We start from the raw sequence: 18196 nt of genomic DNA on the forward strand, positions 1-18196 counted from the left end.
CTTATGCCCAAATAAATTTGTTAGTCTCTAAGGTGCCACAAGGACTCCTTAAAATAACTAATGTCACTCTTTATGCTAATGAAGGGCTTGATAATTTTAAAAAATCCATCTGGAAGTCAATAGAATTTCTCATATGAAACGTGACTGACTTACCTCTTTCCTGAAAACAGGATGAATTTCTGCTGCACTAGCCCGGCAGGTTATTACGCTTGAAAAAATGTTTAACCCTTAAGAAGTCATCAGTAGTTAATGTTTTAGGTTGCCTTTTAACACTGTTTAGTTTAATAATAATTTAGTTATCAGTAAACTGTTTTTCTGATTTTTAAAGTTTGCTCTTAATGAGCAGCTTTCTCTCCAACCATTAGACTCTCCTACAGTTAGAAATAGTTTTGCAGTGGCTTATTAATTATCAGAAGTCTCTGTCTTTAGTGACCGCTCTTTTCCTCATTTGTAAAATGCAACCCTGCAGATTTAGTCATTAGAATTTGGCAACAGATAGGTGGGTCATTGTACAATGATGTCTTGCACACCTGGCATTTGCAAACACCTCAGAATCTTCATGTGCATATTAGTAGATGTGGCTTTCAACTGTTGGCCGCCTTAGCCACCTACCTGGCTTTTGCTCCTTGGCTTTCACAGCCATTTTGGCATCTGATCTCTGTAAGACATTGAGAGCTGCTAGTCAGTCTGAACTGCCAGATACTTCCTGTCTATAAACATTTCTCTGTGATCAGGCTACACCTGTTCAGGCACCATCTCAGTCTGAGAGGTGAAGAAACTCAACTAGTCGTAAATTACTTCCTAAAGTATCCAGTATTAGTCAAGACAGGATACTAGACTTAACGGATGATTGTTTTGGTACAGCATGTGACTCTAAATGTGGTTGAACCAAGGACTTCACTATTCCTATTGATTTTATGTGGAAGGCACTCTAATATCAGGGTGATGGGTAGCAATTTAGAACCCACAGATTTTAGATTTATTAGAGACTCAAATTTTGAAGATAGCATTTAATTGTACAAAATGTATGCGCTAAACTTGTGTGCTGAACTTCCCATAAATCTTATAATATATATGTTCTTATATTTTAAAAAATAAGATACTTTATAATTGGAAGCATTTGCTAGTAACGATTCATTTAAATTGCAGTTCTTTATTTCTCTTATTTTTACCATGCTATGCCCTTTGACCTGGAAGTGAAACTTTTGTCCTCTTGACATTAAAGGTTAACAGAACAGGAAACTGGATCACTATGTCTCCCCTCTGTGACCAGCATAATTTAGTAATTGTATAATTACCTGAGGAGTCTAATTCTGATACTAAAAATAGTATTAAAAATTAAATGAACTTAATTTAAGTTTCTCATTCCATGTGAGCCCATCTGTTTTCTGTTTTCAGCAATCATGTGTTCATGTGTATGAAAGCCAATTCATTCTCAAGCATAAAAGCCACTGGCCTTTTGCTGAGCAAAATGTGGTTTCAATGGAACACACGATCTGGTGATTTTGGGGGAACATTTTTATCCACTAAGCTTGTGTAGTGATTTGGTGGATCAGCAACAAATTACCCTTTTCATCCAAGCTGTGCTGAAAACTCTTGGACAAATATCTTAGGGAGTTATTTTTTCATTTCATCCATAGTTAAGTAAATCTAACTTCATTTAGCAGCACATAACTGGGAAGTGGTCTCAGTTATTCCCATGATAACACATACAAAGAAGATGCCCCAGTCAAAAACATATCCCAAGTTACTGGAGGTGTGAGTCCATGCAAATAGTATATTTATGGTTATAATAGAAGTAAGATCCTTAATGATATTCGATTATTCCTGCTTTTCAAAACTGTCTACACTTTCTTTTCTCCTTTCTCGTTAGCAGTCACAAGACCCACCTGCTTTAAAAGGCCCCACCCTGGCCACCAAAGTACGTAAAACCATGAGTAGCCGTGTTCACGAGGCTGTGAAAGCGATTGCCCTCTGCCACAACGTGACACCAGTGTACGAATCTAATGGCGTGACAGATCAGGCTGAAGCTGAGAGACATTATGAAGATTCCTGCAGGGTGTACCAGGCTTCCAGCCCTGACGAGGTGAGATTTCCTTTTCCCCCCACCCTCTTCTCCCTCACCTCCATGTTTTTAAAGGCTTGAAATAGACCATTTCTGAAGGAAGCCTCTCTGAAATGGAAGAGCTCGGTGTCAAACCATCTTTGCTAGCTAATCATTGCTAATAGAGCATCCTCATGATGAATTGTGTTGTTGTCACATTAACATATTTGAAAATAAGTCTGTCACTTCTATTAAGAAAAAGCATAATCAAAAACTCTTTACTGTAGGAATGAATAGGGAAATAATGAAGGTGCTACAGGGCAAACAAATATTTTAAAAGTGGAACAAACCCTCCCTCTTTGCATATATATTAAACCAATTTTATGTATATTTAGCAAGGAGAACCACAGCTCATCTTTAATTTAAGGCAAGCCTATTCTAGTCAAGTCAAGGGGTTAGACCAGGGGTGGGCAAACTTTTTGGGGCGAGGGCCACATCTGGGTGAGGAAATTGTATGCAGGGCCGGGGCAGGGGGGGTGGAGTGCGGGATGTGGAGGAAGGGGCTCAGGACAAGGGATTGGGGCAGAGAAGGGGTGCAGAGTGCAGGATGGGGCTCAGGGCAGGGAGTTGGGGTGCACGGGGTGCAGGGTGCAGTAGGGAGCTCAGGGCAGGTGGTTGGAATGCACAGGAGTGCAGAAAGGGGCTCAGGGCAGGGAGTTGGGTGCAGGAGGGGTGCGAGGTACAGGCAGAGGGCTTAGGGCAGGAAGTTGGGGGGCGGGGGGCAGGAGGGGTTTGAGCTCCAGCCCGGTGCTGCTTACCTAAAATGGCTCCGGGGTGGCAGTGGCGCACACCAGGGCAGGCTCCCTGCATGCCTGCCCTGTCCCCACGCCACTCCAGGAAGTGCTGTGGCCCCTGGGTGGGGGTGGGGAGCAGAGGGCTCTGCGTGCGCACATGGAGCCCTTTGCCTCCTGGGCCCGGGGGCTGCTTCTGAGAGCAGCGCCGGGCCCGCAGCACCACCAGGGGTAATCCCGCGGGCCGGATCCAAAGCCCTGAATGGCCGGATCCGGCCCGTGGGCCATAGTTTGCCCATCCCTGGGTTAGACTGTCTATGCAGTTATGGGACAAAGGGAGCATAAACTGACTGCAAATGCCCAACAGAGAATTCTTCTGTCACAGGGGAACTCGCTGCTGGTGCAAAGGGCCAGATCTGGCACAGATGCCTGCAGTCCCCAACCTCTATGGGTATGTCTAAACTGCAATAAAAGACCCATAGCTGGCCCAGGTCAGATGACTCGGGCTCGAGTTATGGGGCTATAAAAGTAGAGTATAGACATTTGGGTATGGGCTGGAGCCCAGGCTCTGAGACCCAGAAAGTGGGGGAAGATCTCAGAGGCCATGCTCCAGTCTGAGCCTGAACTTTACACTGCTATTTTCAGCCCCACAGCCCAACTCCCTCCCCCCCCGAGCCCAAATCAGCTGACATGGATTCTGAGACTTGGTGCTGCAGGTTTTTTATCACAGTGTATCCTACGTGACAGAAGCAGGGAGGGGACTGTGTCAGAACAGAACTCTGCCGTGCTAATCCTCCACTAGCGTATGGTCCAGTAAGGGCCTGTGAGGGGATCCACTCTCTACTCCAGCACCTCCTCATGGCCAATACGGGAATTAGCTCTGGTAGCCAGTGTGCCCTGCTAGTGGTGCTCAGCCCATCATCTCTTCTGCTTTTGGACCCATGTCCCTCCAAGGACCGTGATGTCCTCTCTGGCTGTGCCACACTTGATGGTCCCCCCCTTCCCGGGGACGTCTCTGTAGTCCCTGTCCAGCCACTTCTCTCAGTGGTGACCGCAGTCTACTGTTTAGTCACTTCCTCAGTGGCGAGTTGGGAGGACCTGGGCCTCCCCACTACTCCGGGTCCCGGCCCAGGGACCCTGTAGAAGGCCACTGCTTGCGTCGCCCCCTCCAACTCTTCAGTAGGTTTCCCTGGGCCGCTTCCCCGCGGTTCCAAGCACCCTCTTTGCCCTTGCCTCAGGGCCTCAGCCTGCAGATCCTTGCAGCCCTCCAGGAGCTGCCTTTAACTCCCCGGGTCTCTGCAGCACTGTTCTGCCCAGGGTGCTTGCTGCCTTCAGCCTGCAAGGCAGCCTATCCTCCTTCTTCCTCATGCTCCAAGAACTGACTGTAGCTGCTCTGCAGCCCTTCTTGTATGGGCCAGCCTGGCCCTGATTGGCTGCTCCTCACAGCCCTTCTCTGATTGGCTGCCTCCCACGCAGCCTCCCTAAGGTTCTGTTAACCCCTTAGAGCCTAGTGTGGGGCAGGCACCCCATCACAGGGCCATATACCAAAGGTGCAGTTTAGAGCAGACCAGCAGCAATCCTAAGTCATGTTGGGGCCCTCAAAACTGGGGAGCTTTAACTGGTGTCCCCCACTTCCTTCCAGTGCAGAGTAGAGCTTTAATGCAGGACTGAATCTGTGTTGTTAGAGGTGCTTCCCTACCGCATAAAAAGCTTAACTAAAATTCCCGTTTTATTTTTTTACAGGGATTTTAAATATTTGTATTTTGTGTACCAGTAATACTTATTGGATATATATTTTATTGCAACTAAACTAAAACAGTATCGTAGAAGCAGCAAAGAATCCTGTGGCACCTTATAGACTAACAGACGTTTTGCAGCATGAGCTTTCGTGGGTGAATACCCACTTCTTCAGATGCAAGTGGTGGAAATTTCCTGGGGCAGGTATATATAAGCAAGCAAGAAGCAAGCTAGAGATAACGAGGTTAGATCAATCAGGGTGGATGAGGCCCTGTTCTAGCAATTGAGGTGTGAAAACCAAGGGAGGAGAAACTGGTTCTGTAATTGGCAAGCCATTCACAGTCTTTGTTTAGTCCTGAGCTGATGGTGTCAAATTTGCAGATGAACTGGAGCTCAGCCGTCTCTCTTTGAAGTCTGGTCCTGAAGTTTTTTTGCTGTAGGATGGCCACCTTAAGATCTGCTATTGTGTGGCCAGGGAGGTTGAAGTGTTCTCCTACAGGTTTTTGTATATTGCCATTCCTAATGTCTGATTTGTGTCCATTTATCCTTTTCCTTAGAGACTGTCCAGTTTGGCCGATGTACATAGCAGAGGGGCATTGCTGGCATATGATGGCATATATTACATTGGTGGAAGTGCAGGTGAATGAACCGGTGATGTTGTGGCTGATCTGGTTTGGTCCTGTGATGGTGTTGCTGGTGTAGATATGTGGGCAGAGTTGGCATCGAGGTTTGTTGCATGGATTGGTTCCTGAGCTAGAGTTACTATGGTGCGGTGTGCAGTTGCTGGTGAGGTGGCCATCCTACAGCAAAAAAACTTTAGGACCAGACTTCAAAGAGAGACTGCTGAGCTCCAGTTCATCTGCAAATTTGACACCATCAGCTCAGGACTAAACAAAGACTGTGAATGGCTTGCCAATTACAGAACCAGTTTCTCCTCCCTTGGTTTTCACACCTCAATTGCTAGAACAGGGCCTCATCCACCCTGATTGATCTAACCTCGTTATCTCTAGCTTGCTTCTTGCTTGCTTATATATACCTGCCCCAGGAAATTTCCACCACTTGCATCTGAAGAAGTGGGTATTCACCCACGAAAGCTCATGCTGCAAAACGTCTGTTAGTCTATAAGGTGCCACAGGATTCTTTGCTGCTTCTACAGAACCAGACTAACACGGCTACCCCTCTGATACTTAACAGTATCGTACAAATTCTAAACTATTCACTGCTAATTATGGTTTGTTTGAATAATTACACTTGCCCATATCTGCTAAAAGACTGAAAATTTTGAAATTTTTCTTTGAAATTCCATTGATGTGTAGCTCTTTGGCAGTATTTGAAGGGTTTTTTTTCTTATTGCTGTTCATATAAGAAATTTTTTAAATCCTTCGAATAGCCAGAGTTCTAAGATTATTCTAGTAAGGTACAACCTCAAAAGATTGTGGTGATGACTTGCCCTACATTGCATATACTTTAAAAATATTTCCTATGATTACACACTCAAATAGACCATGATCTCCTTTCAAGAGGACAAAAGGTTTCCTAGCCCCCAGTATAGGATCATTTTAAGCACATTCTTCTGTAAACAAAATTCTTGTGCTCATGGTGACAAAAGGGTATTTGTGTCTTCATGGTGCTTGGAGTGAACAGGCACTGTGCAAATGCTGCTTCCGAACCATACTTTTGTTCTGTATTTTGCTTACAAGGGTTTCTCCTTAAAGTGTTGCTCCCGCCAATAAAGCAGTTTTACGGAAGTAGGTGCCTTTGCATTGAAATGGGATCTGAACAATTTCCAGATGTTAATTTTTGGGGTCAGCATTTGAGGCTGTTTCTTAGTGAATTTATTGGCTATTTACATTCATAGCCTCTGTTTCTTTATCTACATGCCCGTAAAGTCTCTGTGAAGTTTGACATATTTCCAATCGTAATTGTAACTCCCGCTTTAATTTTTTTTTGCAACTAATGTGGCTGTAATACATAGTATTTTTATATTGTAACTTTATAACTAATCTCTCTGAAATTATACTTTAGTCTACATTGTTTTCCTTGCAATGTTTTGAATTGCAAGTGGTTTCAGAAATTAGATATGCTTTACCACACTGAAGACATCTTGTCTGTAGGTCTCAAGAGTACAAATATCAGTCAAACATCTACTGTGTGTCTCACAATAGGTGGTACTAAATATGAAACCAGTGCTAGTTAAACCCTTCAGGAAAGTGTGATACTGTTAAATAGCATTCATGGATTCCTAGAGGGAAAGTCTTTTAACAGGCATCTAAAGCCTACCTTTGAAATTCTATATCAATAAAATATTAGCATGTCAGGAGAGGTCAGTTTATGAAATGAGTACAAAAACTTGTGGTCTTCTTACTTTTGAACAGTGAGGGGAATTTCTACCAGTTGGAATAGGATTAATTTCCTGTAACAGAAAGCAGGATTTCCTAAATTTGTTTCCTGTGCATATTCCCATTTAGAAGTCTTGAAGTATCTTTATTCAGATATCAGTTACAGCCTTGGGGCTCTTTGATTGTGTCAATTGTAGCCATACAGTAACTAACAGGGGAAATGAAATAGATATAATCTGATCAGAGATAAGCGTGCTTGGGATTCTTGGGCAAACAATCTTTAACCCTGACAGCACTCCACAGCTTCCAGGACACGAAAGAGTGTGCTCCAATTGATTACCGCCATTGTCTGTGTTCCTAGGCAATCTAGTTGGGGACATTTGAAGAGCAACTAATAACAAGGATCAATTTGTCTCTCTTTAAAATGAAATTTGTTAATCAATATCCATTTCAGCGATGGCTTGAGTAATTTAATGACTAGCCAGAGGGCGAAGTTTAGGGAGATGGAATATAGAGTTGCATTAGCAATTCTGACTCTCAGTGCAGAGAAATATATCTAACCTAGTATAGGTTAGTATAGGCACACAGAGCCAATATCCAGAGATTTCTAGAATGTAGTAATGAAGGTTTATTAGCTATTTTGGTTGCTGTTCAGCACTGAGCATGAAGGACTCTCTTGTTTGTTATAGTTCTCTCAGTGGTCTGAGGGTTCTCTGAAATCGGTTTTACTTTTGCTTGCTTTATATATAAATTCCCCCCCCCACACACACACTTAATTTCCCACCCACACTTATTTTCCAACTCAGATGCTTCTCTCAGGCAGAATGACTGTGACTTGGAACACACATAACTGTCAGTTTAAATAGCACAGTGTGTGACAGCTTCCCATCTTTGATTACTCTGAAAATGCACCCCTGTATCCAATAAAACAGGGTGCCCAAAATCTGCATCAGTGAAGGCCATGTTGATGTTGACACTATTATTTATTTGCTAGATGCTGTGTAAGCCTATTAATTTTAATATTTTCCATTACAGCTAGTCAGCAAACTTCAAAAGTTTCAGTGAAAAATGTTTTTTTGCGCAGAGGCAGGAATTCTGCAGTTTTTGGAGGTTGGAAAGTGTTGGTTTAAAAGCCAGTGCCATTTCCCTTCCCCTGGAGTTGAGTACTGAAGGCTCAGGGTAAAGTTAAGGAGGGACAGAGGAGTTGGTCTGGGACTGAAAGGTAGGCGGAGACAGCAGCAGAGGAGGGAGGATCTGCTTCTTTCTTGTACAGGCTTCTTCTGGGTCTTAGTGTCCCCAGGATTGTGTTGCACTCTGCACCACCTCATGAGGCTTGTAAGGTCTGCACTCAGCTAATTTTTCAGTTACGTTATATTCAGTTTTACATATTACCCTAAGTGTTAACTTTTTTGGAAATTTAAATGCTTGTTGTCCTGAGATCTACCTTAAATGGCAGACCAAGAAAGAAAGGGGCTATTTGGAGGCAGGGGAAAAAAAGTGAGTATACCTCAATAGTGGTACAACATATGGAAAATCGATACCTACTTCTCTGTAGTTTTTTTAGTTTTCAGGAGATGCTGATATTAAATATGTGTAACTGAATTAGTGTGTTAAGTGCAGGAGTAAAAGGATTCCCCCGTCTCTGCTGGAGGTGCTGCAGAATTAAACCATCTGCAAAGCTCATAGGGAAATTATTCATAAATTGACTAAGGACGTTTTCTTTGCAGTTGCAGATGATATTAGATTTTTAAGGTCAGAAGACCACCATGATCATCTAATCTGACCTCTTTATAACACAGACTGTAGAAGCCCACCCAGTAATTTCTGCATTAAGTCCACAACTTTGTTTTGAGCTATAGCATATCTTTCAGAAAGATACCAGTTTTGATTTAAAGACTTCATTTGATGGAGAATTCACCATGTCCTTAGGTATGTCCTAGTGGTTAACTACTTGTTCTGTTTCAAGTGGTTTGTTTTAATTGCATTTTTTCTAATCTGAATTTGTCTAGCTTCAGTTTCTAATCGTTGGATTGCTGTATGCCTTTTTTCTGCTAGAGATATGTATTTGTTAAATGGGTATAACTTGGCTTTTGAGCAGATAAAACAGTGGAAGCATTTAGTTTCTTTTCCTGACAGTGAAAATCACTACTGGAGAAAATGTTCTGCCCCATCCCTAGAGGAATAGTTTGCAGTGAATGGAGAATCCTAGCAATCAGGAAACTTCTGGCAATGAAGTACACTTAAGTTGATTTATTACTGGGCATATTTATTTTAGCCTATATTAAGGGAACCAAATAGATATTTCTCCATTCCTTCCATAAAAGACTTACACCTTCAGAATATTGTATCTTGTTTTATTGACAGCCCAGCCATTGATTTATTTAATTTTAATTGTGGAGTCCAAGATAACCTTGTTTATTATATCAGTTCTTTTTATGGAATCAGTTATTGTAAATGTCCTGGTAAATCACATTTTGTATGTTGTGGGGTTTGTAACTCTCTTTATTTATTACTCATGGTAATTACTTTTCATTTTATGTAACATATGAAAACTTCAGTGATATTGTATTAGGGTGTGGGAAGAAGTGAAGGGTTTAAAAAACAAACCAAGGCCTCTAAGGTACAAAATCTATTATTCTCTTCTGATCAATAAGACACAAGCAAATTAATGGGTTTCAATACTTCTGACTAGCTGATTCCCTGTAATTCTGGTCCTCTTATTTACTTAACACAAAACACTTTTTCCTTAGCAGCCCTGACGAAGCTTTTGTCCCCTATGAAAAAATTTTTAGAAAGTATTTTTTTACCTCACTGTTGACAGTCTAGAGTGAGTGGAGAAGACAGACCACCTCCTCCCTTTTTTCACAGTCGAAGTACTGTACTGTAACATTTTTCATCTAGTCCCAGTCTCCTGCATGAGAAAATCCAGGTATTTTAATAATTATTTTTCCATAAGACTCTTACTTGGCTGTGAAGGGAACAAGGAGGTTTGTGCCTTCAGACAGCTGCGGATTTCAGACATGTGGACAAATAAGCATGAAGTGTTCTTTTCAGTCTCTGAGATTTCAGAGAGTGATACTAGTGTAACATCACCCTGTGGAGGTGGGATAGAGAGACATCGGGCCAGGGAACAGAGGTTAGAAACTTTTAATAAACTACATAAATTGAACATTTATTTATTTCTGTATTAACCAGTGCAATAGAAGCCTGAGATCAAGTTCTGATCCAGAGGACTGTTAAGAATGAGGACAATAGAAGAGCCTCTAACTAGCTTCCTTAATGCTTTAAGGATGTTTTCAAGACTAGATGGGGAATAGAGAAGCATGAAACCCAGGCCCAAATCTTCAAAGGTATTTAGGCTCCTAACTCCCATTGACTTCACTAAGAGTTCGGCATCTAAATACCTTTTGAGAATCTGGCCCTCATTTCCATTCGCAGTTGGGTGCCTATCTTTTGAAAATCTCCCCATAAAATATTTTCATCGTTGTACAGAAGTTTTCAGGAAAACCAGTTCTTAGTCTTGGGAGACTCTCCTGCTTCCCTTTCCCCGTCCCCAAAAGAAAACCATATAATTTAGTAGAAGCAAACCTAGCAGGATTAATTTAATTAATTAAAAAGCTGGGGGATGAGTAGGGGGGCAGAGAATTCTATACGGAACTAGCAGGAAAGCAAAATTAAGCATTTTGTCTTCTCTGTCTTGATTTCCATAATAATGCAATAAAAACTGGCCTTCTGTATATTCAAGTACCCTAAAACAAGAGAGAGGTTTTTTTTAACAATCTATAAAGGTGTGTTCTACTAGCCTTTTCTCCCATAAGAAAAAATGCTTTTAAATCTCCAACCAGCTGGGTATTAGGATGCTGATTAGTCTAGATATTCTGAGGACAATATAATTTGGCGGTTGCTGATGATGAACCACGCTAGCACCAACTTATCAGAAACTAATACAAGAGCCATGTTGGTTGGTTATTTTTCATGTGAATTTTCTTGCTGTCTTTTAAACAGCATTTTTCTTTCTTTTACAAATAGTTTGAAGGAGCAGGGGAACTGCCACTACCACGTTCTAAGGGTCGATTCTCCCATTAATTGATGTTGGTTTGTGTTTCTAGGAGAGAAATTAATTCCTAGGTGTTCTGATGGAGGTGCTCTGGCTTATCCTAGCTCCACTCAATTTATGAATGGAGAATTCTAAGGGAAGTTCTGTTCTCAAGGTGCTCTCATTGTTAAAAAGGTTTGTATTGGAAGCTTACAGGTGTAAAATTGGTGAGATCAATCTCTTTCTAGCTCTTGCAGAATTGGATTTCAAAGGCGTTTTATAATGGCTCCTGGAAATGCCCAGAAGAAATGGGCATTTATACTAGGTTTAACATTTTCAAAGATTAAATAAATGCAGAGAAATTTTTTTTAACCGTTAAATATTTTCCTCCCCAAATACCACATTGTGGTTCCAAATACACTGAAAGAATTCTGTTCAGTAAAAAAAACCAATCTAACTAATGATGTATGGTCTAATTCTGCCATACATCCTCATGCTGTGTGTAGAACCGTAGTCTGTGAGCAGTCCCTACTGAAATATCTATGCAGGGTATTGCTCAGCAGGAATTAAGGTGACCCTTTTAATAAGCTGCAGTGATAGTGATTTAAATCTGAACCAGTATTGGGTTCTGTGCATTTAGTTGGACCAGGCTTTTTGTCTGAAAAACAGAAAATGATGGTGACTCTCAGAGTAAAGAAGTGAGGTAGAGCAAAGACTGGAAGTGTCTTAATGCAAATATTCTGTATGGATAAGCTCTGAATTAGCCCTCCAAGGTTTCAATTATTGCAGTCCTGAGGGGAGTAGTTCCTTTAATTTGAATCCCGTAAACAGTAGCATATGAAACGTCGAACACAATAAGCAGCGTTTTAAGCATGTTATTTCCCTCAAGTTTGCAGGCCCGGGTTTTAGGGTAAATGAAGGTTTAGACACCCACTTTACAATGTACTGAAGAAGAAAAAACTTACTGCAATCACATGATGAAGATGAGTAACTACTACACAGATTCTAAAGAGGCTGTTAGCAACATGGAGTCTGTATGAGAGACCTAGAGCCAGGTTGTCCAAATCCTAAAAATAGTCAAAAAGCTTTAGATTGAGGGAGAACCTGCCACGGAGAGTCACACCAATAGTTCTGGACTTGAAATATCTTATTAGATTGAGGTCCTAATAGCCTATTGAAGTCAGTTGAATCTTTGGACGAGGCCCTATGTGCTGTAGCATGTTAGGAACACTAGGTTTAAATGAGGGTGGTGTCTCTTCCTCTTAGGCATGGTCTACACTAAGGGGGGTGGGTCGAACTAGGGTACGCAAGTTCAGCTACGCGAATAGCGTAGCTGAACTCGAAGTACCCTAGTTCGACTGACTTACCCGTCCAGACGCGGCGGGGTCGAACTCCGCGGCTCCAAGGTCGACTCCGCCACCGCCGTTCGCGGTGGTGGAGTTCCGGAGTCGACCGGAGCGCGCGGGGAGTTCAAACTATCGCGTCTTGGTTAGACGCGATAGTTTGAACTCCGAGAAGTCGAACTCACCGTGTCGACCCGGACGGTGAGTATAGACCTACCCTTAGGCTTGGTCTACACTGCGGGGTGGGGAGAATCGATCTAAGATATGCAACTTCAGCTACAAGAATATGTAGCTGAAGTCGACGTATCTTAGATCAAATTAAAATTACTTCACGTCCTCGCGGCACTGGATCAACGGCCGCGGCTCCCGTCAACTTTGCTTCTGCCTCTTGCACTGTTGGAGTTCAGCAGTTGACGGGAGAGCAATCAGGGATTGATTTATCGTGTCTGCACTACACACAACAAATCAATCTCCGATAGATAGATCGCTACCCGCCGATCCAGTGGGTAGTGTAGACGTACCCTTAATGTGTGCCCACAGCTTCCAGTGAGGGTTAAAGTAGCTACTTCATATTGAGAGGGTAGCTCCATGGCTTAAGTATTTGATGTGTGGTAGGTATTTTTTCATGAACTTCCTTGGAAGACATAACTCCTTTAGTAGTAAACTGAATACTTTGTCCTAGCGCTTGCATTCACTAAATAGACTAAAGAGATGAAATGTCAGGAATAATTATGGTTATAGAAGTGATTTCTCTAATGAAGGGAAAAGATTATTAGTAAATAAGTCTCCACAAAACTGGTCTTAATTCCACTCAGCTTCTCAACAAGATAATGACTATAAGACAAGACAGGTAAAGGCTTTTTATGTGCATTTCTTTAGACATGCCACTCTTAATGGATGTCTATAAAAATAGGTGAGAAATCCACTGACACTTGGGTTTTGTTTTTATTTACTTAGGAGCCGGTGTAGAGTGACTGGATACAGCAAGCTTTCTTCTCAGAGATTTATATGCACTGTTGAGTCTAAATCTTTCCTTGCTGAAAGAACCTGGGATGTGCAGTGAATATAAGTGCCCAGATTGTAAGCATTAAAGTGAATTAGGCAAATTCTCTGTTGATGTAACTGCCTTGTAGTAAACTAAGTTACACAAGCAGAGGACTTGGCCTGATATTTGCATCAGAGGTAGAGTTGCCAACTCTGACTGAAGCTATTCCGGGAGATTCCCCCCCCCCCCAACATGACATAATGTAATTTTCTTAAAATATCCTATTAAAATCTCCCAGATTGATTTCGATAGTCACCAGGAGATCAATGCTGATTCTGGGGGACTCCAGGCCCATCCTGGAGGGTTAGCAACTGTAGTCAAAAGTGGGACTGAGTTTTAGAGTTGGATACAGATTTAGCCCAAAATTTGTCTGGGGGAGGTAGAGGTGTTTTCACTGGGGATGGGGAGGGAACGGCAGTTCCTAGTGTGTGCAGTGTTTCCATTTAAAACTTATCCTGATCAGATTTAAATAACGTGTTACTAGCTGGGCTGACTTGGTGCAGTTGCCGCAAGAGAATGTCACACTGCAAGAGGCTGAAACTCTCTTTTGTCCTCGGATCTTTAGAACTCTCCTCTGCTCAGCTTTGTTTACAACAGTCCCTTGACATTGTAGCCGAATGCCCAGGGCACAATAAAGCCACATGAACTCACTGACTGGATCTGTTTCATTGACTTCCTTTTCATTTCCAGTTTTCAGTGGCTTTCATTATGGGCTCAATTCTGCTCCCACTAACCCCAGTGGTGCAGGATCACGTCCTGTCTCATCATTTTGGGTTAGTGGCATATTGGCAACGTAGACCTTCATTGCTTTAATAGCCTCTGCTTGTCTTAAACCCACATTTGAATGGGGGCAGTCATGCACTGTGTGTTTTCTCCGCCAACTCTTTTTTTTTTTTTTTTTACATCATCTGGCTGGCTCAGAACACAGTGTAGTGCATGTCATGTGTTATTGGACATTAGTAAGTCCTTCCAGGGATGGAGTAATTAATATTGTCAATGGGCAGGAATGGCCGCAGGAAATAACACTAAAGGGCCATTTGTTCACATTACATGGCCAAGGTAGAAAAACGGATCCATTTTACAGTGACATTAATGACTGAGTAACTTTTTCTTCAGTTAACCCACTGTCCCTTCCCCTCTGGTGTTCATTTACATGACCTCTGAACCACAAAGCTCAGCAGTCTATCTGACCTGTGACCTTTCTTGTATTTAGGTGGCCCTGGTACAGTGGACTGAAAGTGTAGGCTTAACACTGGTTGGCAGAGATCAATCCTCCATGCAGCTGAGGACACCTGGTGGCCAGATACTAAACTTCACCATCCTCCAGATCTTTCCGTTCACTTATGAAAGTAAACGTATGGGCATCATCGTTAGGGTAAGTTGCTTTTGATGTTTCTTTTCATCTTCATGTAACTCTTGCAAAACACTGACTGAATAAGCAAGTACAGTCTGTTTGATGTCAGCAACGTTGTTCTTCATAGGAGAATGTTACGTTATCTCAGATACCAGAAACTAAAATATTTTTATACGTTGAAGTACTGTCCTTCCATCCCCCAGAACTGATAAGTAAAGTGTATTTTCTTTCAGCTCAAACTCCAAAGGCCTGTGACAGTCCTTAGCTCATAGACAATAGGAAAATAATTGTAGCCACTGTTGAAAGTAACAGCAAAAAAGCACAAACCCCAATTCAGGAGTCACCAGTAAATAGATGCAGATTTACCCCTCAACTACAGCTAAATCAGGAGTTCTAATGACTCATAACAGATCAACTACAATATAGTAGAGGTGCTACTGAAAGTCTTCTTAATGAGAAGTAAACTTTCAAATAATCATGCTGGGATTATATTGTTTATACAATGTATATTAAACTGTAAAATAAACCAAGAAATGGGGAAATAATTAACAAATTACTATGTGATTTCCTTTCTTTGTTCTGTGCCCTGCTGGCTATTATGATAAGGAAACCTCTGTTCCAGAAAAAATACTCGACGTACTTGGTGCATGAGGTTTCCCAGGGGAATTAGGGTAACCAGGTGCATTTGTGCATGCAATTCTCTTATGTCTTCAATGACAGTAACTGCATATGCTAATTAGATGTGCAATTAGTATGCATTTGCACACCTAATTCTTTATTTTGGTCCTATGCACTAATACAGTGGAGACCAGATTTTCAAAAACCTGATTCAGCTAAAAAGGAGCTAGTGCTAGAAACAGTGAAAATATGCAAAAAGAACGAGAAGTACTTGTGGCACCTTAGAGACTAACATTTATTTGAAAGTAAGCTTTCGTGGGCTAAAGCCCACTTCATCAGATGCATGCAGTGGAAAATACAGTAGGAAGATAGATACACACACACACACACACACACACACACAGAACATAAAAAATGGGGGTTGCCACACCAACTCTAATGAGACTAATCGATTAAGGTGGGCTATTATCAGCAGGAGAAAAAAAACTTTTGTAGTGATAATCAGGATGGCCCATTTCAAACAGTTGACAAGAAGGTGTGAGTAATAGTAGGGGGAAATTAGCATGGGGAAATAGATTTTAGTTTGTGTAATGACTCATCCACTCCCAGTCCTTTATTCAAGTCTAATTTAATGGTGTCCATTTTGCAAATTAATTCCAGTTCTGCAGTTTCTCGTTGGAGTCTGTTTTTAAAGGTTTTTTTTTTGTTGAATAATTGCGACTTTTAGGTCTGTAATTGAGTGACCAGGGAGGTTGAAGTGTTCTCCGACTGGTTTTTGAATGTTATAATTCTTGACATCTGATTTGTGTCCATTTATTCTTTTCTGTAGAGACTGTCCGGTTTGGCCAATGTACATGGCAGAGGGGCATTGCTGGCACATGGTGGCATATATCACATTGGTAGATGTGCAGGGGAACAAGCCTCTGATAGTGTCGCTGATGTGATTAGGTCATATGATGGTCTCCCCTGAATAGATATGTGGACAGAGTTGGCAACGGGCTTTGTTGCAAGGATAGGTTCCTGGGTTAGTGTGATTATATAGGTTTTTTTTCTGTTTCTCTCTCCTCTTAGGCTGTTAACTGTAATATTTCTCTTGATGCTCGTTACCTACTCCCAAACTGGTGAACCCATATTTAAACCTTTTCAAAACATTCTTAGCTCTCTTATCAAAGTGCAGCGTTATTTATTTATTTATTTTTGTTTCGGTAGGGCCTGAGGACCAACCAAGATGGGCCCCACAGTTAATCCTCAATAGCCTTGAAAGGAAAACTATCCCTCCCCATTTCACAGATGAGAAAGCTGATGCAGAGTTGAAGGGACTTCCCCAAAGTTTCAGCGGGAGTAATTCTACAGCCGGGGCTAGAATTCAAATAATTTTGGCTCTCACAACTATGTTCAGCCTAGTGGACCTCCCCGCTCTTTCAATGAATAGTGACTGAGGTGTCTGCACTGCTAAAAAGATGTATTTTTTACTAACGCACATGAACTATCTTGAGGTTAAAAACACGATGAAGACAAGGCTCTTCAGTTTTACCTCCAGGTAGCCCATGCATGTTAGATGTATTTGTTTTTTGTACCGCTGGGTGACTAATGCTTGTGAGCTATCTGGAGGTTTTAAAAAAAAACCCAACCAAACCATGCCCCAGGCGGCAGTATAGTGCTGACCTCATCTAGTTTTACATTGTGGTAAAACTCACATGCATTGTCTTCACTGTGTTTTTACCCTAAGATAGTTCATGTGAACTTAGTTATCCTCTAATTAAAAGTGCATCTTTTTAGCAGCAAAGACATGGCCTAGGAAGGGCCTTGTACCTCTCTAGTATTATTACAGGTTAGAATGGTAAAACAAATCTTACTTGTATTTGTAGGCGAGTATTTTAGGTTAGCGTCTTCCATATGAGATTCTGCTATACAGTCACATTAATTAAGTTTATTCCATTGTCTCATGCTATGTAGTTTTTTATACCACCACAAGAGTGAGATGCTTTTGCAGACATGAAGGGGCAAGAAGAAATTACAGCCTAAACAGATAATGTAAAGTTGAATGATGGGTGGGATGGTGTAAAACAAAAAGCTGATTGGAGAAGCTTAGCATGCATCTGATTCCCTAATTTTTGTTGACATACAGATTAAGATATAATGTGAACACATGACGGTGTCAATAAGCTAAGTTATGAGTAAGGAGCTAGGCAGTGTTGGTAAAAGATTTATACAGCACGATCAACATATTATTATCACGTCCCATCTCAGTTGTGGCATTTCAGACCTTGAATCTGCCATTGGTTCAGGACTCAGTGCTTCCCATTCTGGGGCCTGGGCCCTGGCACCTTTTTGGGGGTGGGAGTGAGGGGAAACGAGAGGATTTTAGTGGCAGGCTAGCTTTAAAAAACCCAAACCCTGTATCTGAAATTGCTCCATGTTTTGGAACAATAGAATAAGTCCTAGGGGGAATGGAGTGTAGTGGTCAGAGTGCAAGTGAGGTAATCAGAAGTACTTGATAAATACAGGAATCTAGAAAACAACTGGATATCCTCGAGGATACAGTTTATAACTTTGTTCCAACAAGTGTCTGATATTAGACCTAGTTGGGACAATGCGGTCACCAAATGCTCATAGAAACATAGCGAGTGCTGTGTTCCTTTTCATCAGCTGGATTATTTCTGTAGTGGAAAACAGTATAGACTAAACAGGTGGGTTGACACTATCTGAATGGTCTATATGAAACCTAGATAGAAACAAAGAAATTTGACAAAACCTGTGGAAAATTTTCAACAAAATCTCCTCCCTCTCCCCAATTTTTTTACTAGTTTTGTTCCATTGCAGTAGCAGCAAGTGGTTAACAGTCACCAACTTGAATTTCATCAAGGTTTTCACTTACCATCCCTGCAG

General features: G+C 41.7%; 1 protein-coding gene across 3 annotated transcripts in view; it reads left to right on the forward strand.

Moving 5' to 3' along the window:
• The window catches only part of ATP9A (ATPase phospholipid transporting 9A (putative)), a 121223-nt gene that overhangs the window by 71680 nt on the left and 31347 nt on the right, over positions 1-18196 (forward strand). For 2 of the 3 annotated variants that reach the window (XM_044985598.1, XM_044985595.1), the window contains exons 14-15: positions 1874-2086; positions 14549-14710. In XM_044985598.1, coding sequence (XP_044841533.1) covers positions 1874-2086; positions 14549-14710 — 375 coding nt within the window. The remainder of the gene's footprint in view (positions 1-1873; positions 2087-14548; positions 14711-18196) is intronic. The other variant, XM_044985597.1, reaches the window with a different exon arrangement.

This window comes from Mauremys mutica, chromosome 13 (genome assembly GCF_020497125.1).
Source record: "Mauremys mutica isolate MM-2020 ecotype Southern chromosome 13, ASM2049712v1, whole genome shotgun sequence".
In the NCBI taxonomy this organism is placed as follows: domain Eukaryota; kingdom Metazoa; phylum Chordata; order Testudines; family Geoemydidae; genus Mauremys; species Mauremys mutica.